The 25,178-nt window shown below is 46.2% G+C and overlaps 1 protein-coding gene across 2 annotated transcripts in view; it reads left to right on the top strand.

Annotated features, from left to right (window-relative positions):
* The first annotated feature begins 2,066 nt into the window (after window positions 1-2,066).
* The window catches only part of CIC (capicua transcriptional repressor), a 34,332-nt gene continuing 11,220 nt past the window's right edge, over window positions 2,067-25,178 (top strand). For both annotated transcript variants that reach the window (XM_085859162.1, XM_085859161.1), the window contains exons 1-7: window positions 2,067-2,273; window positions 12,797-12,976; window positions 13,455-13,656; window positions 16,559-16,682; window positions 20,493-20,675; window positions 21,961-22,108; window positions 25,012-25,127. In XM_085859162.1, coding sequence (XP_085715288.1) covers window positions 2,219-2,273; window positions 12,797-12,976; window positions 13,455-13,656; window positions 16,559-16,682; window positions 20,493-20,675; window positions 21,961-22,108; window positions 25,012-25,127 — 1,008 coding nt within the window. In that variant the 5' untranslated portion in view covers window positions 2,067-2,218. The remainder of the gene's footprint in view (window positions 2,274-12,796; window positions 12,977-13,454; window positions 13,657-16,558; window positions 16,683-20,492; window positions 20,676-21,960; window positions 22,109-25,011; window positions 25,128-25,178) is intronic.

Raw genomic sequence — 25,178 nt, 5'->3', positions numbered from 1 at the left:
AAGCAGAGTTTGCAATGCATTTGGTGCACGAATCACTGGTGCCAGCCAAAGCAGCTTAACTTACCAATCAAATGATATAAAATAAAGAAAAGATTCTATTGTTATACAGTGAACTAACACACTATATCTATTCATTATAAAAAAAAAAAATAACTATCAGTATGTAATGATCCGTTATCAAGTATATTTTAAAGTATCAGAGCAGCAAACATGACAGATGGGTACATATTTCATTTTAACTTGGCATGAACTAATAACAAGATCTCTCACCAGGCCCAGATGTGCTTGGGCCAGTAGAGGATTATGTGTTCGCCATTATTATTGCCATATGGTTTGAAAGTCATCTGGTTTGAAGTGTTCGCTTTGATCATAAGTTAATGGATTTAGGAGAGAACTTTCTCAACATTGAGAAAGGCAAACAGTGTCTTTGAAGGTTTTAAAAAGATATGTTAGTTATATGGAAATAACAACACCGTAGTGCATTTGAACAGAGATTCTACTCACTTGTGGCACGTCATAGTGAGTTCTGAGCAAACAATGAACACTCATTACCACAAGTGACCCTTATTTGCAGACGCAATGAGCTCTGGTTGCCATTGTAATAGACCCGATGGCCCATTGAAATCTTTATCTCGACTCCATCTCAGCACACGCGAATCATTCCTTACAGAGTGGATTAGCCAATACTTTACAACAGATTTCAGACTTCCATATTCTTTAAAAGCATTTTAAAGCAAATAAAGAGAAATTAGGACATAATTTGTGGACAAAGAACACATCTCAATATGAAAAATATTTGTTTCAGCATGATCAATAGAGAAACATCAGTCCTTTGTGATAGTCATGTGATCCATAGAGCTTTCTATCACCATATATGTCCATGCTCACATTTCACACAACGGAATTAATTATTTTACTTCCACAGTGTACGGTGGCCATTTTATATTCCGTGAAAACATGTGACGGGAATCGCTTCGCCCAGCGTCGAGAGCTAACCAAGATGGCGTCCAGAAGCCATTCTATATTACACGCAAACACGTAACCGGAATCGCCTTTGCTCAGTGTTGAGTGCTAACCATGATGGCATCCGGTAGCCATTCTATATTACATCCAAACACGTGGTGACGGGAATCGTCTTCGCCCAGAGTCGAGTGCTAACCAAGATGGCGTCCGGGAGCTACACCGCGCTCTGTGTTGTCAATGGAAATGAACATCGTATGTATTTTCAGTTCAGAGGGTCACGAGTGCATACATTGATGACGTCACTAAACACCCTCCTTCGGGTTTAATCATTGTAATCAACATCGATGGGAAACCTTGCTGTGCATGATATAATTAATAAATTACGACCGAAAGGTTTAATCAACAATGTTAATGTTAACCGACTAACCCTAATAAATGAGTTGAGAATGACCGATCAATTCATTTCCTTCGTGAGAGCAAAAGCCGCCATTTGATGTACATAATAAATGGATGCCCCGACGAAGACGACTGAACAGCGGGAATATGATCGCACAGGACATTGATTTCATGAATTCAGATCCCGTCCGGTGGGTCCGTGTGATTACTTGGTGTCCCATGTGTATTTATACCGAGCACGCGCATGCGCAATGGTTTCAACGCCGTCACCAGGTTCTGCGCAGGGTAAGATGGCGGAAAAAGCGCGGCAAAGTGACGTCATTAATCCATCGGCGAAAGTTTGATTTTTTTTTTTTAAATAAAGATAATGATATTCCGATGGTTGTTTGACGTTTGTCCGTGCTCTCGGTGTTTTCAAACGATAAACATCGAGCACGGAAGGAGCATGGACCATTTTAAAAGTGTTTGGGGTGACTCGGCCGGGGGTCGACCTGTGAGACCGAAACCATGGCAACGAGAGACGACACCGCGACGTTTTCTTTGACACGTTGTATGATGACGCGCAGTGTGTGGTTGTGTGGTTGCGTGGTTGTGTATCTCAATGAATCCGAATGTTTTGTGTTGTTTTATAGAAAGTTTCATGAACCCGCGCGTTCTCGTCCACACAGGATATCACGGAGAAGGCGACGAGCGGATCGGAAACGGAAATACTGAGTGTTTTGTTTCCGGTTAATGGTTCAGGCCCTCGAGTGGAATCTCGGGGTCGGAGTTCGGGTTCGCGCCCGACGGGTTCTCTCACACGTCCGCACGTTCTCTGTGACACTCGGCAGTCCGTGACGTCGTAGCGGTCCGTGACGTCATGCTTTCTCCACAGACGCGCTCCGCCGTTCCGAGCCGCGCTCTCAGCATGATCGGTACGAACCCCCCGGCGGCTTGACTCGAACCTCGGGTATGGTTTGTTTTCATTGCGAAGTCGAGGCTCATTGAAGGGCGAGAACACGTGAGGGACCAGAACACAACAAGGACGTGGTGAAGGGGCAATCCTCGTCCACGAGGGGAGAGGGACGTGGCGAGGAACCACGTCAAGGGGGACATGTTGAACACGTACAGTACACTTACAGTACAAGTACAGTACACGTACAGTACACGTACAGTACACAGCAAGAAGTGGAAATAGAACAAGGGGGAGAGGGATGGGAGAAAAGGGGGACATGAAGGAGTGTACTTGGGGGGGGGGGGTTAATTAGGGTAGAAAAGATCATGAGTGTGGGGGTGACGAGGTGATTGTGAAGAGCCATCTCGGTTTAAACCCTGGAAGGGGGAATGGGAATGAACGACTCAGGTTGTGGTTGTGGTGGTGGTGGTGGTAGTGGTGGTGTTGAGCCCCGATCAGTGCTGCTCGAACAGGCCTGCGGGCCGCGACGTCCACAGAACCGCTCGATCTCCCAGGAGCGATCAGGAGATCCCGAACATCTTGGGGGTGGTGTGGAACCAGGACCGTGCAGCCTTGCATGGTGTGTGTGTGTGTGTGTGTGGTGTCTATGTGTGTGGGGCGGTCTGGCAGAGTGTGTGTGTGTGTGTGTGTGTGTGTGTGTGTGTGTGGCAGAGTGTGTGTGGTGTCTATGTGTGTGGGGCGGTCTGGCAGAGTGTGTGTGGTGTCTATGTGTGTGGGGCAGTCTGGCAGAGTGTGTGTGGGGCGGTCTGGCAGAGTGTGTGTGGGGCAGTCTGGCAGAGTGTGTGTGGGGCGGTCTGGCAGAGTGTGTGTGGGGCGGTCTATGTGTGTGGGGCGGTCTGGCAGAGTGTGTGTGGGGCGGTCTATGTGTGTGGGTCGGTCTGGCAGAGTGTGTGTGGTGTCTATGTGTGTGGGGCAGTCTGGCAGAGTGTGTGTGGTGTCTATGTGTGTGGGGCGGTCTGGCAGAGTGTGTGTGGTGTCTATGTGTGTGGGGCAGTCTGGCAGAGTGTGTGTGGGGCGGTCTGGCAGAGTGTGTGTGGGGCGGTCTGGCAGAGTGTGTGTGGGGCGGTCTGGCAGAGTGTGTGTGGTGTCTATGTGTGTTGGGCAGTCTGGCAGAGTGTGTGTGGTGTCTATGTGTGTGGGGCAGTCTGGCAGAGTGTGTGTGGGGCGGTCTGGCAGAGTGTGTGTGGTGTCTATGTGTGTGGGGCAGTCTGGCAGAGTGTGTGTGGTGTCTATGTGTGTGGGTCGGTCTGGCAGAGTGTGTGTGGTGTCTATGTGTGTGGGGCAGTCTGGCAGAGTGTGTGTGGTGTCTATGTGTGTGGGGCAGTCTGGCAGAGTGTGTGTGGTGTCTATGTGTGTGGGGCGGTCTGGCAGAGTGTGTGTGGTGTCTATGTGTGTGGGGCGGTCTGGCAGAGTGTGTGTGGTGTCTGTGTGTGTGGGGCAGTCTGGCAGAGTGTGTGTGGTGTCTATGTGTGTGGGGCGGTCTGGCAGAGGGTGTGTGGTGTTCACATGGGTGTGGGGTAGCCTGGCAGAGGTTTGCGGTGTGTGGTGTTCACATGGGTGTGGGAGCACTGGCAGAGGGTGTGTGGGGCAGTCTGGCAGAGGATGTGCAGTGAGTGGTGTTCACAAGGGTGTGGGAGCACTGACAGAGGGTGTGTGGTGAGTGGGGTGGTCTGGCAGAGGGTGTGCGGTGTGTGGGGCGGTCTGGCAGAGGGTGTGTGGGGCGGTCTGGCAGAGGGTGTGCGGTGTGTGGTATTCACATGTGTGTGGGGTAGCCTGGCAGAGGTTGCGCGGTGTGCTCGAGTCCATGTTTGTGTTGTAAATGCCGTGATTGATGTTTACAGCAGAGGTGTGAAAGGTGAACATGATCACACCTGGGTAGTAATTTCTGTATCTTCCATTGGTGTGGGTTTAGTTCCCCAGATGCTGGTTGGGTCAAGGTGGTGTGTTCCGTTAGCAAGGAGTTTGCTACAGCTCGCCAAGCGGCTTACTTGATTCAAAGTGCTCAAGCAGCCACTCCAACGGAACGGAGTGCTCGGCACCGATTAACAACATGGCGGTCTCGATGGTAAAATGCTCTCATGGTGCTCGAACAAATGCTGTCCGGTCCGTCGTTTTCAGTTTTACTCGATGTTCTTGTGACAACTTCCCCAAAACGAATTTATTGTTATCAGCGGCCACAGAGTCGGAGGAACAGGAAAAGAAAGATAAATAGGAAGTCAGAAGGGGGAGTCCCCAGCCAAGCTTATCTATGGACCTCCCGCTGTGCATTCTGGGAAGTGGTTGTGGATGTTGAATAATTCTGATGAAAAGTAGAGGTTCAATAAAAGTATGAAATGTGCCTTTCAATAATCGTAGCGGAGTACCCACCTTGTGTGTGGGTGGAGTTTGCGGAGTACTTTCTGAAAATACAGTGTTATATTGTAGTCTGTAGATTACAAGAAGACTCTTAATGTTTGTGTGGTCAAAAGGTCTTGAGGGTCGAAGAGGTTAAAGGGCTCCAAAGGGTGTATAAGGGTTCTAAAGATTTAAAAGGTACATTCCAATAGTACCTAATTAATAGACGTAGTGTCGGTGCAACTGACTATTCAATCGGTTGTTAATGGAGAGACGTGAGTGCATGACGTAACGTTTGTTCCCCACTCCTCCCCCAAATTCAGATATGGGGTGAGGGTAGTGGGGGGGGGGGCGGGGACACGTTAAATCGGTTAAAATGATCTCCGATCGACCGATCGATCATCCGTCCATGGATTTTTGTGTGCTCGATATTTCACTAACCGTTCAACATTTCGTGTTCACATTGCGCACATCCATTCCACGTGACGTCATGTCAACCTGAATAGATCACGGCTGTGATTGCCTGAATTATGTTGCCACGGCAAACATCTCGGTAACTTGCCTTGTGTGCTCGATATTTCAAAAACCTTTCAACATTTGCCTTTCATATTACACAGGTGCATTCCTCATACCACCCAAAAAGGCGGGGGACCGAGCTGTAGTACCAGCTCCTTGTTACGGTCGACATTAACAGGGAGTCAGGGATACGACTCCGAACACATTGGTTGTAGTGTCGTTTTGAATCCGACTGCTGCGGCCATTTCACCACCGATACCACTGAAACGCAGGTTCAGCAAGACCTCACGAGTGTACGTGATCACGCCATCTTCGGAAGTACGTCCATGAATTGAAGAACGGGTACCGACCAATGTGGGCAATAACAGTAAAAACCCGAAACCATTTTGACAGCTACAAAGGCAGTGATTCTCCATCCTGCATTCATCAATTAAATCCAATCAGAAAGTTTGTGGAGTAAGGCAGGATGCCGGACTGTATCAAAAGCATATGTCCTGAGAGACTGTCCTGATCTCATGTCTGACATTGAGGGCCTCCATCCATTGCTGGGTGAGTGTAAGCAGCATGTCCAAGTTGGTGTGACCTGGTCTGAATCGAAATTTGTGATCTGAGATGAGGTTGTCGGAGAAAAGGAAGGATTTCATACCAACTGCAATCATGGATTCCATGAACTTGTTGATGATTGGAAGTAAGCTGATAGGTCTGTAGTTAAGGAGAACAGTTTTTGCACCTTTTATATTTAATGTGGTGATGTTGGTGGATTTCCATGCAGATGGAAGATGACCTAGCGCAAATGATTGGGTGAAAAGGGTAGAGAGAAGATGTGCAAGATGGGCAGAGCAGGTTTGTTGGACTCGTGAGCTGATGCCGTCCGGTCCAGTTGTAGAATCAGACTTGAGGGTTGCGAGAAACTTCTCCACATTCTCAGGTGCGAAAGACAGAGTCCAGGAGCAGATGGGTTTGACAGGGAAGAGTGGGTATCGAGAGTGAGGGGTTGGGGACACAAGATCTGGAAGCAAACACAGAATTGAGGCATTCGGCCGACTCATGAGCGAATCAGCTGTAGTTCCATTTGAAGAGAGGGAAGGGACGTAAGGGGAGCATACACCAGAGACAGTCGTGACAAGGTAAGGCACCACCAGGTTTTAGAGGAGGGAGACAAGTTTGAAAGTTCATTCTTGAGGTTGGACAGATATTGATATCTGACTCTCCTAAGAGTTCACACACACTTGGTGCAGGCTTTGTGGAATGAGCTGAGATTACCTTCAGTTGGGTTTGCCTTGTTGGAAAAGAAAGCAAGTTGTTTCAAGGTAACTGCTTCACCACAGGATTTGACTGTAGCACTGTTATTTCAGAAAGGATATTGAGAGGAATTGGGGAACAATGGAGCTGTTAGTTTAACTTCACTTGTGAAGATGTTTCAAATGTTACTTTGAGATCAAATGAGGAATTATTCGAAAAACATGACCGCACGTCCTGAAGCTCACCTGGATCAGGAGCAACAGTCACTCAAACCCCCTGCAGATCCCTTTACACCCTGATTTTCTTTTTTTAAATGCCATGAACAAACTTTGGTACATCACGGGTGATGAAGGTTGTGGTCAAGTTTCATTGAAATTGTGTGTGTAGTTTCGGAGAAGAAAGCAAATACATATTTTGGGGGTCAAAAGCCCCCCTCCCCCTCCCCCCCCCACCATAAACCCCCTTCATGAGTGCATATTTTGATGCTGTGAAAACACATTCGTTAGGCATTAGATATGAAACTTGTGGCCAAGTTTCGTCAAAATTGGGTGTTTGGTTCAAGTGATAATGACTGAAGTGTTTACAGACTCACTCACTCACTCACCTGCGGACACTGCTCACCTACGATCACATCACCGGAAGCTCAAAGTCCAGCCAGGTGAGCTAATAATTTCTAACTAATTAAACATGGTCAGCATTGGTTTACCAAAGGGAGGTTATGCTGAACAAATTTATTGGAGTTCCATGAAACAGTTTCTGATCGGGTGGATGAGTGAAGGGCAGTGAACGTAATACAGGGTGGCCTGAAAGTCTCTTTACCCCTCCCCAGGAAAGGATCTGTTCTTAAACTCTTTTAATATACAGGTTTTATTGTGCAATACTTGCAATAATTAAGCAGTCATTACATCTGCATGCTATGCACTCTATCATGCTCTCTGCACAATTTAATTTGTTGCCAAGTCCTGTTAGACATCTTGTGTAGCATCTGTGGAGACACTAACAATGAATGTTTCACTGGGGAGGGGTAAAGTGACTTTCTCACCACCCTGTGGTACTATATGTAGACTTTCAGGAGGATTTTATAAGCTACCACATCGGAGGTCGTTCGCTCGGGTGATGAGGGCTTGTGGAGTGGCTGGTCAGGTGACAAACTGGATTCGCGATAGGAAGCAAAGAGTCGTGGTGAGTGGAAGGATGTCTTTCTGGGAGGATGAAAGTAGTGGGGGTACCTCTGGGGTCAGTATTAGGATCATTAATGTATTATTATTAGGATATTAGGATCATTATGTGTATTTATTGCTCTGTCACGGAGGAAGTGACCTCACGTTCACGGAAGTGATGTTGCATCATCATCATCATCATCATCATCATCATCATCATCATCATCATCATCATTTATTTAAGTCAGTATTATCCCCCTTATGGGGGATTGCTGACTTTCACTCCTTCCATGACATCACTCCAGCTCTCCACTTTCTTCTATTATATCTTCTTCGTCTTCCACTCCCAATCCCAATTTCTGACTTGCTTTCATAACCAACTCCTTCCAACTCAACTTTGGCCTTCCTCTTTCCCTTTTCCCCTCCACTTCCAAATTCCATACTCTCTTTACTCCCTCATCATCTCTCTTTCTTAGCATGTGACCCAACCATCTCAAGCCACTCCTTTCCACCTCCACTATTGTATCTTTCAGACCAATCATTTCCATCAACTCCTCCGTGTTCTTTCTGTCTACCAACTGCACTCCACACATCTTTCTAATCATTGCTCTTTCTGTTCTTCTCAAGAGATCTTCTTCTACCGATCTCACAGTCCATGCCTCTGACCCATAAACCATTACTGCTCTCACACAGGTGGTATAGATCTTCCCTTTCAACTTCAAAGGCAGTCTTTTACCACATAACACTAATGCAAGCTCATTGAACTTCATCCAACCCAATCTCGTTCTTCTTGTAACTGCAAGCTCGCTGCCTCCACTCATGTTGATGGTGTCACCCAGATAACAAAATCTGCTTACTCTCTCAAGATCTTTCAATCCTTGCTCCGAATCCGGATCCTGATCCTGGTGGCTTAAATTTCTTCTTCTGATGCAGGCTTTACACTCAAAACTACCATCCAATCTTTGTGTCACTCTTTTCACATTTGCACATCTACCATGAATCCATTTGTGACAAGAACTGCATCTGATGGCATTACTTACCACTCTTTTACCACAAACTCCACATGGATCTTTGTTGGCCAATTCAGTCACCCCTGTTTCTTCACCACATTCCATAATTTTCGTTTTCCCCATGTTGATTTTCAAACCTTTGCCTTCAAACGCCCTCTTCCATTTGTTGAACTGTGATTCCAACTCCTCCATTGATTCTGCAATCAAGACTAAATCATCCGCATAAAGTAATTCAAATAACACACCTTTTCTTTCTGACTCTGACAATACGTCGAGTACCGTCACAAACAGGAGCGGCGAGAGCACCGATCCCTGATGAACGCCCATGGCCACATTGAATTTTTCAGAGAAACCACTACCAACTTGAACTCGTGTCATCGCATCCTCAAAAAGTTTCATTACAACCTTCACCAAAGCCTCAGGAACATTTCTTTTGCGTAGCGCCCATTAGATGACTTTCCTGGGGACTCTGTCAAACGCCTTTTCCAGGTCCACAAACCACATGAATAATTTATTTTTCTTTTCTTGATAGCACTCCTGCATGTGCCCGATTATGAAGATCGCATCAACCGTACCTTTTCCTGGCATGAAACCATATTGCATCTCATCAATCTTCACCACCTCCCTGAGCCGTTTCTCTAACACTCTTTCCACAAGTTTCATTCCATGTTCCAGTAGATTCACTCCACGATACGATCCACATTCCATGACACTCCCTTTACCTTTGTAGATGACCAAGGTGCTTTGTTTCCCATCCTCTGGCATGCTCTTTCCTTGCATTATCTCATTTGCAACCTGATGTAATACTTCTAATCCATGAGGAGACGATGTAAAATGCTCCTTCGTAACGCTTGGTGGACCACCTGCTTTTCCATTCTTCATACCTTCCAAAGCTTTCTTTATTTCTTCCTTTGAGATTTCTTTCACTGGGCCCTCCGTTCTTTCAGCTTCCACTAAAGTCTAAACCATCACACTGATTCTCCTGATTCATGATGGATTCCATATGCTCCTTCCAGATTCTTCTTCTATCTTCATCAACAAAGAAAATCCTCCCATTTTTATCCTTTATACAGTTGCTTTCAGTGATGTCATGAGATTCCCTCTTCATTATCTTCAGTTTCTGAAAAATTCCTTGTCTGTTCATCTGCAACTGTTCCAGCTCTTTTTCAGCTTCCTTCTTCATGGCTTCTGCCACCACCTTCTTCTTATCTCTCTTGTATCTTGCTTTGTTTTCTTCCGTGTTCTGTTTCTGCATCTTCTTGAAACTTTCTTTCTTTCTTTTGATGGCCACCTTCACCTCTTCGTTCCACCACCATGTTTCACCATGACGTGGTTTTCCTTTACTAACACCACAAACTTCATTTGCTGCTTGTTGAGCACAATTCCTGTACTTTGTCCAGATATCTCCGTCTTCTTCCTTTCCCTTCCAGAGAATATCCATCCTTTCAGTAAATTTTCTTTTTACTTCTCCATCTTTCAGCTTCCAGGTCTTTGTACGCTTGCTCTGTTGGTGTTTCTTTTTCTTCACCTCATCTATTTTGTCCACATCCATTACCACCAAGCTGTGCTGGAGTTCCCCAGGAATAACTTTCACATTTCGAATTTTCTTTCTCCAACTTTTTCCAACGAACATAAAATCGATCTCTGTTTCTGCTCCACCGGACCTAAATGTTGGCTTTTTCTCATTCTTGAACCAACTGTTCATGACAACCAGATCCACCTCCACGCAAAATTTTTATAAACTTCTTCCTTCATCATTTCTCCTCCCAATACTAAAACCGCCATGAACACCTTCAGAGCCATCCGCATCTTTACCCACATGACCGTTGAAGTCACCAGTGACAATTAAAAATTATTTTGGCCCCGTGCTCTCCACGTCTGCTATCAGATCTTCATAAAACTTTTCTTTTTCAACTTCCTCTCGTCCCACCTGCGGCACATATCCACTTATCACACAAATTAATTGCTTACCATGTACCACTACCACCACTACAATCCTGTCACTAATTCTTTTTATATCAATAACATTACCACTCAGTTCCTCTTTTATCAAAACTCCCACTCCTGCAGCTCCATCACCACCTGACCACAAAAACTTATACCAGACCCCCATCGCACCAATGAATCTTGGTCCGCCTCCTTTCCATCTTGTTTCTTGCACACAACACACATCCACTTTCCTCTTTCTCAGTTCCATTGCTACCTCCATACTTCTTCCCACCATTGAACCAATGTTCCAACTCCCAAACCTCAAGCTTGAACGCACATCGGGTCCATGAGAACCATCATAGGGAAGGACAGGCCTTCGCGATGTTGCTTGAGGGTTTGTACCATTCTTTTTGACGTCGGCCGGTACCGCCCACGGCAACCTACGGGATTATTGCTGCCCATGTTGAAGTTGTCCTGCCATGATGAAGTTAATGGAGCCTAAATTTTTACGGTGAGCATGCCCTTGCTTACCACCAACCTGTAACCCTCGGAGGGAGTGTAAATGGCTGTTGGCTCTTCCATGAGCTCCTCCTCCCTTTGACAGGTCTTATTTTTAATCCTGCTGGGTGTCCACACGCACCGTCCTCACCCGGTTTCCCGGGTGGGGTTGCCGGTTTAGTCGCCGGCGAGCCGACCATGGACAGCACAGTACCGGTTTACATGGTTACCGAGTATCAGGTTACAACCTGGGCTGACTTCAATTTTTCAACCTGGGATACAACTTCGCATCCGTCACTGAAAGGGTGCACACACAATATCAGTGTTGGCACCATTCGCCATTTTGTTTCCGCTCCGGAAAGGTGATTTTATGCCGTCCGATACTCTTTTACAACACGCATCTGAATTTGGGTTGATTGCATGACCCTTCCGGGTGTTTTCACAACTTGAACGCTGGAGGTGAGACGTTAGTAAATTTTCTTTGCAGTCAAAATATATACGGGTGAGTAATTTTACTGAGTCATTTGAAATTCAGTTATCACTTTGATAAAAGCTGTATTTTTAAAATAATCATCTTTTTCTTATCTTTATGAAACAAAAGTAAATCCACAAGCGTGAGTTGTATTATTTAACAACTGTGCTGTGATGGTGGTGATTGGGAGTGGGGGGGAGGGCGGGCATGTTCTTGGCCCCATAATTTTTGACTGGCTTTACACAAGTTATTCATGGTTTACATCAATGATTTGGGTAGTAGGGTGAAGAGTAAGCTTTCTTATTTTGCAGATGACACAAAGCTTGGAGGTGAGGTGGATAGTCGAGGGGGTGGTGATCAGATGCAGGAAAGTATTGATACTTGCATAGATTGGGAAAAAGATTGGCATATGGAATTTAACCTGAACAAGTGTAAGGTGTTGGAGATGGGAGAGAACAATGAAAATAGAGATTACAGGATGTAAGGGGTAATTTTGGAGCGTGTCACACAGGAGAAGGATCTGGGGGTGATAATGGATATAGGAGGTAAGCAGGTAAAGCAAATCTGGTTTTAGGTTGTATTCGGCGGGGAATCAATTATAAATCAAAAGAGGTGGTGTTAACATTATACAGGAATTTAGTGAGAGCCACATCCAGAATATTGTGTACAGTTTTGGTCACCACAACTCGGGAAGGACATCGATGTCATAGAGAGGGTTCGGTGCAGGGCTACTAAACTGAATCCGGGCCTAGCAAGACTCAGCTATGAGGAGGGGCTGAAGGAGACAGGGCTTTATACACGAGGAAGGAGGCGGTTACGAGGAGATATGATAGAGATGTTTAAGATAATGAAAGGTAGTGATAAAATAAGTGAAGATGAATTATTAAACAGAGGAGACAGTGATAGGACCAAGGGCCATGATCTGAGAGTCAGGAAAGGTAGGTAGTTGAGGTAGGGATCAGTGAATGTGTATCTGTGTCATGATTGTGATGTCGACAAGACGGTCTCGTCAAAAGGACAATGTAACTTTCGTAATTCTATTTGATTATAAATATATTTTTGCATTATTTGTACATCAAACTTCCTGGTGATGTCTGTGCTTGCCCCACTGTTCTCACTCCCCCCCCTCCAATCCCTCCGCTGCCATCTTGCATCCCAACTCTCCACCCCTTATTCCCACCTCTAATGAATTTAACTTTATAAACTGATCGATTGAATTGATGTGGCATAGATGTAGCACATGTGTGATGGGCTGAACGGCCTCCTCCTGCGTCCGGGTTCCTTGTGTATCCTTGTTTTCTGTCCCTTCCTTCCTCATCAGTGTGGACTCAGGTGGAACCTCGCTCGGTGCCCGTGTTTCCCTGGCACTCTTTGTTACCATTTCTGGCACCGACGACAGCCCCTCACGTCCCGTACGCCCACGAGACTCCGGAGGCACCAGCGCACGAGGGTGGGGAGGCGGAAGGACCATGCCCTTCTAGCAGCCTGAAGGCCGTTGCAGGTGCGAGACCTCTCTATAAGGCTCTACCGGTCATCGCCTTCTCGCCATTGTAGTCTAAATGAAAAAGCATTATGGGTTTTGATGGCCTCTGCTGCTCACCTAATGGTTGTAATAATTCCGTGTGTCCTGTAATGAAAAGCTTGTTTGATCCACCAAACTCGATTTGAGAGTCAAAGATCGTAAAGATTTTCTCGTTTCGTCAAAGAACAGTTTGTAGTTGGACTTTTGGAGCATTTCTCTATATTTTGTTGTTGATAAAAGCTCAAGTTAGTTGTGTTTTTGTCTCCATTGTGTGGTTCTCACTAATTTGATGATTTTTTTTTCCCCTTTCAAGTTTAATGTTCACTTAGTTAAATGTGATGTCCTTTTGTATCTGCTTCATGAAACGGCCATTTATGTCCAAAGCAAACGGAGTTATCGGGTTTGCTGCACGCAGTCTGAACACTGTGGCAATGTTTTACGTTCGCCCTTCCTAAAGATGGCTGTACAGTTTCCCAGCATGCACCGGGAGCTCCACAAGATGGGGGACAGGGCAGCCACGGTGAAGACCATGTCCCTCCCACATCCCCTCCGGCTCCTCTGGCACCCAAAAGTGGCCGGCCTCGTTACTATAGCGATGCGCCGTGCGTTCATGCGGAGCCGGATCTGGAGAGCGAGACCGAGAGTGATCATGATGAAGCGTGAGTGACTCGTTCAATTTCTTCGTGGTGCCCTACTAAAGGAAGGCCTTACTCGTCGTGGCGTCTGCTCATACTCCAATTTGAGCCGAGTTGGCATCGCTCGTTTTATTCCTTGTGAAATCAAAGGTTGTTACCGATTTACTTGAAATTTGAATATGATGTCACTGAATTCAACCACCCATTATTTTTGAGGTCAACATAGGCCAAAGGTCAACAATTTCGGTGATATTTCTAAATTCCTCAATTTTCATCCGATCGACTTGAATTTTGAAGAGAAGTTGCAGATCAAGTCATTGAATACAACCACCAATTATTTTTTATGGTCAGATTTGTTTAAGGGGTTTTGCGAGTTTCGTGCTCTGCACTATGTCTATCTTGTTTGTTTATGTTTTCAAACTCGAAGTCTCATAAAAGAGCCACTTTCAGGATAAAATTGTTGAGCAAGTAAGGGAAGATAAGACGTGTTAACATGTGTACAACTTACGTTGTCGAAACGATCATGAATGTTCTCCACAATTGCGGATTCGACCACCCACGTGAGATGATGGACCCCCCTCCCAAAGCGCAGATCCTCTTCTCCCCATGGAAATCCACACTAACCAGACCACACCTCCCCCCCCCCACACTTGAAAACCCACACCAACCAAACCACAGATCCTCCTCCCCCCCCATATATAACCACACCAACCAAACCACAGATCCCTCTCCCCCATATAAAACTACACTAACCAAACCACAGACCCCCCCCCCCATATAAGACCACACTAACCAAACCACAGATCACACCCATCCTATCCCATCCTCTCCCTTCCCCCACATAAATCCACACTAACCAAACCACAGATCCCCCCCAGATAACCACACTAACCAAGCCACAGATCTCCCTCCTCCCCCCATATAAAACTACACCAACCAAACCACAGACCCCCACCCCCATATAAACCCACACTAACCAAACCACAGATCCCCTCCCCCATATAAAACCACACTAACCAAACCACATATTGCCTCCCCCCCCCCATATAAACCCACACCAACCAAACCACAGATCCTCCTCCCCCCATATATAACCACACCAACCAAACCACAGATCCCTCTCCCCCATATAAAACTACACTAACCAAACCACAGACCCCCCCCCCCATATAAGACCACACTAACCAAACCACAGATCACACCCATCCTATCCCATCCTCTCCCTTCCCCCACATAAATCCACACTAACCAAACCACAGATCCCCCCCAGATAACCACACTAACCAAGCCACAGATCTCCCTCCTCCCCCCCATATAAAACTACACCAACCAAACCACAGACCCCACCCCCCATATAAACCCACACTAACCAAACCACAGATCCCCTCCCCCATATAAAACCACACTAACCAAACCACATATTGCCTCCCCCCCATATAAACCCACACTAACCAAACCACAGATCCCCATCCCTCCATATAAAACCACCACACTAACCAAACCACAGATCCCCCCCATATAAAACAACACTAACCAAACCACAGATCCCACATCCCACCCATCCTATCCCATCCTCTCCCTTCCCCCTTGTAAATCCACATGAAGCAAACTACAGACCCCCACCCCCCCTCCCCCAATATAAAACCACACCAACCAAACCACAGATCCCAACCATCTTATCCCATCCTCTCCCTTCCCCCATGTAAATCCACATTAAGTAAATCACAAATACCACCCCCCAAACCTCCCACTTCCCTCATGAAAATTCACACAAACCAAACCACAGAAGTAGCACAACAGGGCAGGAAGTGACCCCTCCATAACAAAGGAATGACCCCTCCATAACAATGTTAATTTTGAGCAAATGATTGCACAGGAACCTCATCAGTCTCTCCTCGGGCACACATTGTGAAAGGGGGAGTCCTTGAGGGACATGTTCATACTCGTAAAGATTGCTTGAAGGTTGGTGGATGAAGGCAGTTAAAATTGCCGCCATGGTGTCACGGTACTCCACCAAGCTACAGACAAAGGCCTTGTCGGTTGTGAGAAGCTCACTATGAGGAAGGGCTCGATGTGCCAGAGTGTACTCGCTTGAAGCCTGTGTTGGAGGCTGGCTCTAAGATATGGTCTTCCCAGAAGAGGTGGTGGCTAATGATGAGGTTGAGAACTTCTCGGGACTGAACCATTTTCAGTGGGTGATCACTCTCACAAATGAGATATCAGAGCAACTCTCTTCTGGTAAAACTACAAAAATCACGAATCACTGCTCATCTTCACTTTTTCATTCCTCTTTTTTTCCCGCCTTTGGAATAAACTCCCACACTCTCTTCAATCCCATTCTTCCCTCCAGGTCTTCAAAACAGCAGTTCATCACCACCTCTTATCTTCCCCCATCCAAAACCTCAATCTTTTCTACCCCCGTTAATCCACCCCAAACCCACCTCCTTCAAATTCCCTGCTTTCCTTCCTGAAAGTCTCTGTCGTGTAAGGTCCTGAAAGTCCCTGTAATGTCCATCGTGTATACCCCGTGTACCCTGCCCCATTCCTCTCCCTTCCACAGATCTCCTCATGTCTCTGTTCCCCACTCTTTTGTCCTTCCCTCTCCTGCCTCTGTCTCCTGCCCCCCTTGTTGTGTGTTGTGTGTTGACTCTCATACGAGCCTCAACAATGTATACAAAACAAAAAAAATAGAGAAGACGTGACCTAAATTGTTTTTAAGAAGGCCTAAGTCTCTCGTGTGTGTGTGTGTGTGTGTGTGTGTGTGTGTGTGTGTGTGTGTGTGTGTGTGTGTGTGTGTGTGTGTGTGTGTGTGTGTGTGTGTGTGTGTGTGTGTGTGTGTGTGTGTGTGTGTGTGTGTGTAAAGGCTAAGGATTGTTGAGTATACACTCGTTTCATCCATGCTCATTGTCTGTGTTCTGTTATCCAGCTTTCTGCCAGTGTGCAGCATTCCTCCGGCACCCTGTGTTGGATCAAAGCGCAGGACTCAGAGTTTGGGTGCATTACCCAAGGAGCGACCACCTGTGGACAAAGAGACCCGCACACTGCGCAAAGTAAGTGTCTGACTAGTACTGATCTCTCAGAATCGTACCAGAGTCTGGAACATATTGCACAGTACCAGGTCCGATCGTGGTCTATTGTTGAGGATGATTGACTGGCATCATAGAAGTTGTTGGTAAATACCAGAGTTGGTGGTAAATACCAGAATCTTGTTTTTTGTTTTCCTGTCGCTGCACTTTTCCCAGCCACTGCAAAACATAGGCTCTGGCACAGGAGTTGAGAGCCTTCGTGTCGTCTGATCCGCAGGGCTCTGGTTAGAGGGCAATCGAGGAAATGCTCCATTATTTGAGGAATAGCTCCCCAGTCCATCAGTACCCCAAGCGAGATACACTTCTAGTCATGGAGGATTTCAATGCATCTACTGGAACTGATAGGGATCGTTATGAGACGTGTGTTGGTCCCCATGGGTCTGTAACTATGAACCAGAATAGCACTAAGTTCCTTGACTTTGCAAGAAGTCATGGACTTAGGGTGGCTGGTTCATGGTTTCAGCGCCCACAGCTCATCGCTGGACTTGGTATTCCAACGCTGGTGGTGTGGCAAAGGAGATTGACCATGTGTTTGTTGGTGGTCGCTGGAGGGTGATCCAGAACTGCAGGGTCTACCGGAGTGCTCAGTTCCTCAATGCTGACCACCGGCTTGTTGCAGCAACTCTGAAGTTGCAGCGTAAATCCAGGAGAATGGCACCATCCAAGTCTAGGCTGGATGTTGCCATGCTCAAGATTGAGAGGTTAGCTGAGGAGTTTGCGAACATGTTGACTGGGGATTTGGGGGGTCTGGGTGCTTTGGGGAATCCTGAGGAGTTGTGGAGTGCCTTCAAGACCACCATCCTTGATGTTGCCCAAAGATGTCTTGGAAATCACCGGAGGGCGAAGAATAATTTTGTCTCTCAAGGGACACTGGATACCATTGACCAAAGTCGCAGGGCCAGGCTTAATGGCAGAGCTGAACTGTTCAGGGAGCTGAGAATGTAAAACTGTACGTGCGCTAAGGGTGGACAATGAGGCCTATGTGCGAGGATTCTGTGAGGGGGTAGAGCATCACCTGTGGACTGGTGATTCTCGTCCTGCTTACAGGGGAATTCGTGCATTGCGTTCCTCCAAGCCCATCCCTCGGTGTACTGCAGTTATAGCAGAGGGTGATGGGCTCTTCACAGAGGAGTCTGAAGTGAAGGCCCGCTGGGCCTGTTACTTTGAGCGGCTTTACCAGGCTGATCCACCAGCTGTCGAGTTGGATGTCAGTGGTGTTACTATCCCTATTGCTGACCCTCCAATTAATTGTGGTCCACCTTCGTTTGTGGAAACACAGGCTGTGGTGAACCAGTTGAAATGGGGTAAAGTTCCAGGGATCTGTGGCATCCATGCTGAACTTCTATAGGCTGGTGGAAATGCTGCACTCGTGTCATTGCATGGAGTTCTGTGCTCTGCCTGGAACACAGGCATCATCCCAACTGACTGGAGGAGGGGGCCTTGTTTTCCCCTTCTGGAAAGGGAAGGGTGATCGCCAAGACTGAAACAACTACCGAGGGATGACGCTGCTCTCAGTGCCGGGCAAGGTCTTTGCTCGGATAATTCTTGATAGGTTTCGCCACAATCTGCTTGAGCACCAGCGTCCGGAGCAGTCAGGCTTTACACCAAAGAGGTCAACGATTGACCGTATCCTTGCTCTTCGGGTCCTCACCGAACGCAGACGAGAGTTTCGGCAGGGCTGCTTGCAGCTTATGTTGATCTCTGTAAAACGTTTGATTCAGTGAATCGGGATGCCCTCTGGAGGATTCTTGGTCTTTGTGGGGTGCCACCAAAACTGATCAATCTGATGTCTGAACTATACTCTGGTACTGAGAGTGCTGTGGGATGTCGTGATACCATTTCCGACTTATTTCCAGTTGTTCCCATACCTCACCTGACCTGTTAAATACCTGTCTTGTTGGATACAGGATTATTGGTAAGTTCCTAGGTTGTTGGTAGATACTGGGGTTAAGTACCGGACCTGTTGCTAAATACTGGCGTTGTTGGTGAATTGCCCGGATTGATGATGACTCAACCGGCATCGTTGCTAAGTACCGGGATTATTGGTAAATACCTGGTTGATGGTAAGTACCGGGGTTTCTGGTAAGTTCCTGGGTTGTTGGTAAGTATCCAGGTTGAAGGTAGATCCTGGAGTTGTTGATAAATTCTGGGGTTGTTGATAAGTACTACGGTCGTTGCTAAGTACCGGGGTTATTGGTAAGTATCCCGGTTGCCGGTAAAGGGGCTGTCACACCTTGACGTTTTAGCCAGCGTATGGCAAGGTATCAAAATGTATGTAAAACGCTGGCGTATGCTGAACTATTGATGTTTTTTTTAAGTTTTGGGCGTATAATAACGTGTTGGACGTATGCATAACGTGTTAGTAACGTACACAGAACGTTTCAATCACATATAGATAACTTGTACCAACGAATGCTGAGCGTGTTGTCGGCGTTCACAACCTATGCCCAACAATAGTCTAACTTATGCATAGCGCGCTGCACGTATCGCCGACGATCACGTGGCGTAGGCTATTCATAGGCTGTGGCTCGACGATTCAAATCATAACCGCACGAGACATCGACGTGTGAAGCCACTGTCACACCTTGACGTTTTAGCCAGCGTATGCCGACGTATGAAAAATTTGCCGAACCAAGCTGGCATACGTCGAATACGTTATGGGTAAGTTTTGTATATGTTAAAAGCACGCTGGCATACGTCGTAGTACGCCGGCATATGTTGTAATACTCTGGCATACGTCGTAGTATGCCGAGTACGTCGACAAATTTTCAGCATGTTGAAAATTTCTCGACGTACTCGGTATATGACACATGTTCCGCATACGCTGGCCATAAGTTGTAGGCACGTTACGCGATCGTTGACACACGTCGACACACGTTACTTGTAAGTTACTCATAAGTCGAAACACGTCGAGGAAATGGTTAGCGTCAGTGTTCCAGACTCCCTGGTTTTTTTTTCATTATTATTTTTTTCTCCGGTATGACGGTGATGTTGACCCTTCGATTTCTAGTGCGGTTATGATTTAAATCGTTGAGCGGCAGCCTATTAATTATATTATATTATAACCACACTAGAAATCGAAGTGTTAACATCACTGTCATACCGAAGAAAAAAAACCAAAAAAAAAAACACCAGGGAGTCTGGAAAACTGACGCTAACCATTACCTTGACGTGTTCCGACTTGTGAGTCAATTACAAGTAACGTGTGTCAACGATCGCGTAACGTGCCTACAACTTATGGCCAGCGTTATGCGGAACGTGTGAGTCATACGCTGTCATACGTCGAAATGTTTCAAGCATGGAAAATTTGTCTAACAGCTCGGCGTACTACGACGTATGCCAGCATACTACGACGTTTTAGCCAGCGTACTACGACGTACGCCAGCGTGCTCTTAACGTATACAAAACTTACCCATACGTATTCGACGTGTGCCAGCGTTTTAGACAAATTTTTCATACGCTGGCTAAATCGTCAAGGTGTGACAGGGCCTTAAGTACCAGGGTCGTTGTGAAATACTGGCCTTGTTGGCAAGGACTGGCATTGTTGGTAAATACCCAGCTCACGAGTGACTATCAGGGAGTGATTGATGTTTCTGCCTCACCTGGTATGGTGTACATGTGTTAAAGTAATACCTTCATAGTCACCTGCAATGGACACCAACATGTGACGTCAATTCTAAAAAATGACAACAGTTCATTTGATCTGTCTGTACACTCCATTCTCCTCCCTTTCCACCTCTTTCCCTTGTTCCATTTCACCCTCCCCTTCCCCAGCGGGACAAAGACCACGTCCGTCGGCCTATGAACGCATTCATGATTTTCAGCAAAAGACACCGCGCCCTAGTCCACGCTCGCCACCCGAATCAGGATAACCGCACCGTTTCAAAGATTCTTGGAGAATGGTGGTATGCACTGGGGGCACGTGAAAAACAGCAGTACCATGAACTGGCCTCTCAGGTACCTACCTTCCCACACCTTGTGTTTCCATTTTTGTTGTTTGCACCGTGTCATCTTTCCTTTTTAAACTTCCCCCGTGTCAGATGATCCGCTTTTCAACCATTGATCGACTTGTTGTCTTTTATTAAGCCTTTGAAGTTTCATCTTTTATTTCCTCGAGCGAAGACGAGTGAAACATGTTGATGTGCCGACATTTTGATGTCAATTCTCCAATCGATGAATCCAATGGCACTGCATGCATTGGAGGGTGTTCATTCACCTGAAATATTTGAGCTGCACCAGTGCCAGGTCCAAATGATCTGACTTGAGGGTCACATGCTTGCTGTGAAGCTCTAACTGCAGCAGTTCCTCGAGTTTGCTTCCATAAATGCTTGAAAGGAGCGGAATCGATCTTTATTATCTGGATGTCGTTAAAATACGGATACCATAACATGATATTGAACCCACACTGTTTTTTTTTTGTTTGTTTTTTTTTAATACATGGGCTAAGCTTGTGGAAGAGCTCAGACATGAAACAGATCGGGACACGACATAACAAAGGGAAGAGCAGGAGAAAGGGGAAATGCCGACAGCAGGGCATAGGGAAAAAGTAGATGGAGACGGACAAACAAGGGATTGCAGGTAAGGGAGAATGCAAGGGGGTGCACATCATGGATACATAAGCAAAATTTTGGGAAGGGTGTTGGGTGGTTTAACGTGTGTAGAAAAGATAATGGTTTTGGATGGGGAATGACCTGAGATTATGGTGAATAGCTGTCTTGAAGATCTGGAGAGAAAGATGAGATTGAAGAGGGTGTGGTTGGTGGTTCCACCGGTGTGGGTGGGGGGGGGGAGTAGAGGAATAAATAAGTGGAGGTGAGCAATGGTTCTGGATTTCAGCAGTTTCACGAGGAGGGGGTTGCTGGTGGACCACATGCGTCCTGCCGATACCTGGGGGAACAAAGTATGGAGAGGGCAGAGGGTGCAAGACCAGAAATGAGGCAGAAGAAGACAGGCCACCGACCTGTTGGCGATGGCAAAGTGATAGGCCCATAGACTCAGCTTCAGCGTGGGAGATTCCAATAATCTTGAAAGCCTTGTTTTCCACTGCGTCAAACTGAGCAAGATGTGAGGCAGGGGCGCCAGCCCAGAGGGGAGAGCAGCACTCCATCAAGCTGTGGATGAAAGCCTTGTTGGTGGATAGGAGGTATTGTTATAATTATGTGGACTTGAAGGAAATAAATTTGTTTCACTTGTTTTTTAAGGTTTGATTCAAAGAATAACTTTCTCTCCTTTCTTGCTGCAGGTGAAAGAGGCTCACTTCAAGGCCCACCCAGACTGGAAATGGTGCAACAAAGATAGACGCAAGGCCAGCTCTGAAGGGCGGCTGGGCGGGTCTAGTCCCATTGGTGGGCGCGCTCGAGTCACCGGTTCGCTAGCAGACTCTGGCAAAGGTCATTCTCAGCCTTGAATAATGGTCGATCTGGTTAAATGCCAGATGTAGATGCAGCTACCAAACCGTTTCAAACTTTCTTCTTTATTTTCTTGGTTTTATGATTTAAATCCTCTGAATAGTTATTTATATGCAGTAAACCCTCAAATATCGTAGGGGTTAGGTTCCTGGAAAATGTCGCGATCATTAAAACTGCAATTGTGGAATCCAAGGGCCAAGCTTCTTTCGCTCAAGCTTTTAGGTCTCGCTATCTGCCTTCAAAGCCAGTCTCTGACTGGGCATCCTCCGTCGTGCAAAGTCCTTCCTTGGCACATCTGAGCTCCTGACCACATACAAAGCTTTCATCTGCAGCCTGATGAAGTGCTGCTCTCCCCTTTGTGCTGGTGCTCCTGCCTCTCACGTTTCTCGGCTTCACGCTGTGGAAACCAAGGCATTTAAGGTCATTGGTATCTCCAGCATTGAGGCTGAGTCTTTGAATCACTAACTCTCACCGCAGGCAGGTCGGTGGTCTTTCTATCTTCTCCCATATACTCTCTGGCCTCTCCCCCCCCCCTTGTTCTGTCTGCAATCTATCCCCCCCCCAATATTTCCGCAAGGCGCTCAAGGTCTGCCAGCAACCCCCTTCTGGTGAAACTACCAAAATCAAGAATCACTCTTTCATTCCTCATTTTTTCCCGCCTTTAGAACAAACTCCCGCAATGTCTTCAATCCCACCCTTCCCTCCAGGTCTTTAAAAGAACTGCTCACCACCATCTCATATCTTCCCCCTTCCAAAACCACAATCATTTCTACCCCTGGTAATCCACCCCAATCCCACCTCCCTCAAATTCCCTGCTTTCCTTCCTGATAGTCCCTGTAGTGTCCATCTTGTTTACTCTGTACCCCACCCCATCCCTCTCCCTTCCACAGATCTCCTAATATCTCTCTTCCACACTGTTTTGTGCTTCCCTCTCCCACCCCTCTTCTATCCAGCTCCTCTTGTACTTTCTGTGTGTTAGCTCTCATACGAGCCTCGACATTGTATATTTAAAAAAGAAAAAAAATAGGAAAAGTGGGGTTTGGTTCTTGGGCTTCAAGAAAATACAAGGTCAGCAGCAGCCCAAAATAAACACATCACAAAGCATGTACACATTGAAATAAACATGAAAATAAAAATAAAAAAACAATATTTTTACCTTTGAAATTTTTTTACAAAATAGCGAGGTGGGTGAGGGTAAACATATTACGTACTCTATTGTAAATAAAAAACACAAGACTTAGCTCAGGATGATGATGCTGTTAGAGGGGGAGGGTGGAGGTTAGAAAGATGTGGATGTGGAACTTGTGAAGGCTGTTGGATCATCGGGAGCATGACTAAGTCGCCTGCTGTATTGCCGTATACATAGAAGAAGGGGAAGACGATTCGTATCCACCTTGACCTAGAGCAGATATTTCCTCCTTGGACAGGAAGGTATGAGATGGCATCCTCTTCCAAAATAATCCCGCCTCTTCGGCGTTAAAAACCTGCCCCAGAATAAATCCCTTCACCTTGATTAGTTCGATGAGTTGTGGTGGGTATTTTTTTCCCAGCTTCATGGTCTGCTATGGTTGAACTGGAGCCTTCGGCCTCAGGTGTCTCGTGGAAGTGTTGGTAAATCTGCAATGATGCATCCCGTATCACCTGTCCACTCAAAGCAGTATATCCGCAATGGTTTCAACCGTACACCTGTCCACTCAAAGGAATTTTTTCTGTTTGGTCTTTGATCCAAACATTTAGCGCTTTTTCCATGCTTTCAAGAAGAGGATCACGGGACTGGAATGATACGTTTGCACTTTGCTGAACAGGAACACTTGCACAGATATTTGACTCTCTTTTACCGCAGTCGGTTCATTGATCCTGTTATGGCGACCCACGGATGCCGCACTTTCACCTCTTGCCAACCAATCTAACAACTCAATTTGTTTGTTTTTTGCACAGTCATAACCTTTGTCTGCCTTTTGGCATAATTTATTTTGTCTGTCGTTTTACGCTTGGGCACCATTATTAACTGTTGTTTCTCTGCAAGATCTTGTAGATCTAGTATTACAGGATCTCCATATGTCATTTCCTGTTTGATGACTATTCATTATTAAATTTAGCATTGTTCCCGTATGTTGGTCTGATTACTGTAATGAACGGTAAGTGAGAAACAACAAAAGGCTCATAATGGGAGGTAATTGTACATACGGATGCAGACAATGACTCTTCTTAGCTCAAACACCGCGATTGGCTGAAACAAAATACCACGCTAACTAAATCAGAACACAATCGGTTGCCCGTGATTTGGCGAAACACGCGGTATTTGAGGATTTACTGCACTGATAATTTTATTTCAAACTGTGTAACTGTTTGATCAAATTAAAAATTCCCAACTTGCAATCTATTGCAACTACTGTGACTTTAATGGCTGAAAATCATCTTACCTTCTGGTGGAGTCGGCAGTGCCAGTTAGATTGACCCTAGTCTTTCACGAATTGGCTGTGCAGTGCTGATGTTTGTCGAGCTGATTTGAGCAGGAATTTGGAATTTGTTCATTGTACCAGCCATGACTCGCCTACTCTTCATGAAGGACACCATGCGATCTTTACCGTCCGCAAACTAATGCCTGCAGACTGACACCCTGCTTAACGTCCCTCTGAGGGATGGCACACTTTTGATGCATCGTTCTGCATGCGAAGCACCAATCGGTCAGTTTCTAGTCAGGTTGGGAATCAAACCCAGGCTGGACAACTGAAAGGTAAGCGTGATACCTTCACACTATCCTGTTGGATGATGAGTTAATGTTATTCAAATGTTTCAAACATAACTCGTTCTGGACCAACACAGATATATGAGGTGAGTATTTGTTTGGTGAATGCCGAGATAAATATTTTGTCGTTGTCCAGGTGACGATGTCGAGGTTGGACAAGATCCAGTTAGCATGGAGGCTGGCACCTCATCCTGCCAAGAAGCTGTCTCCATGGAGATGTCAGAAGAGGAGGCAGTGACTATATCAACAGAGGTGGTATTTTCTATCCACTGTGACATTATTATTATTTGTATTAGTATTATT

Source organism: Eptatretus burgeri, chromosome 16, assembly GCF_056783735.1.
Source record: "Eptatretus burgeri isolate ZD-2024b chromosome 16, Ebu_testis_v1, whole genome shotgun sequence".
NCBI lineage: Eukaryota > Metazoa > Chordata > Myxini > Myxiniformes > Myxinidae > Eptatretus > Eptatretus burgeri.
This window is presented reverse-complemented; position numbering and strand designations above follow the sequence as displayed.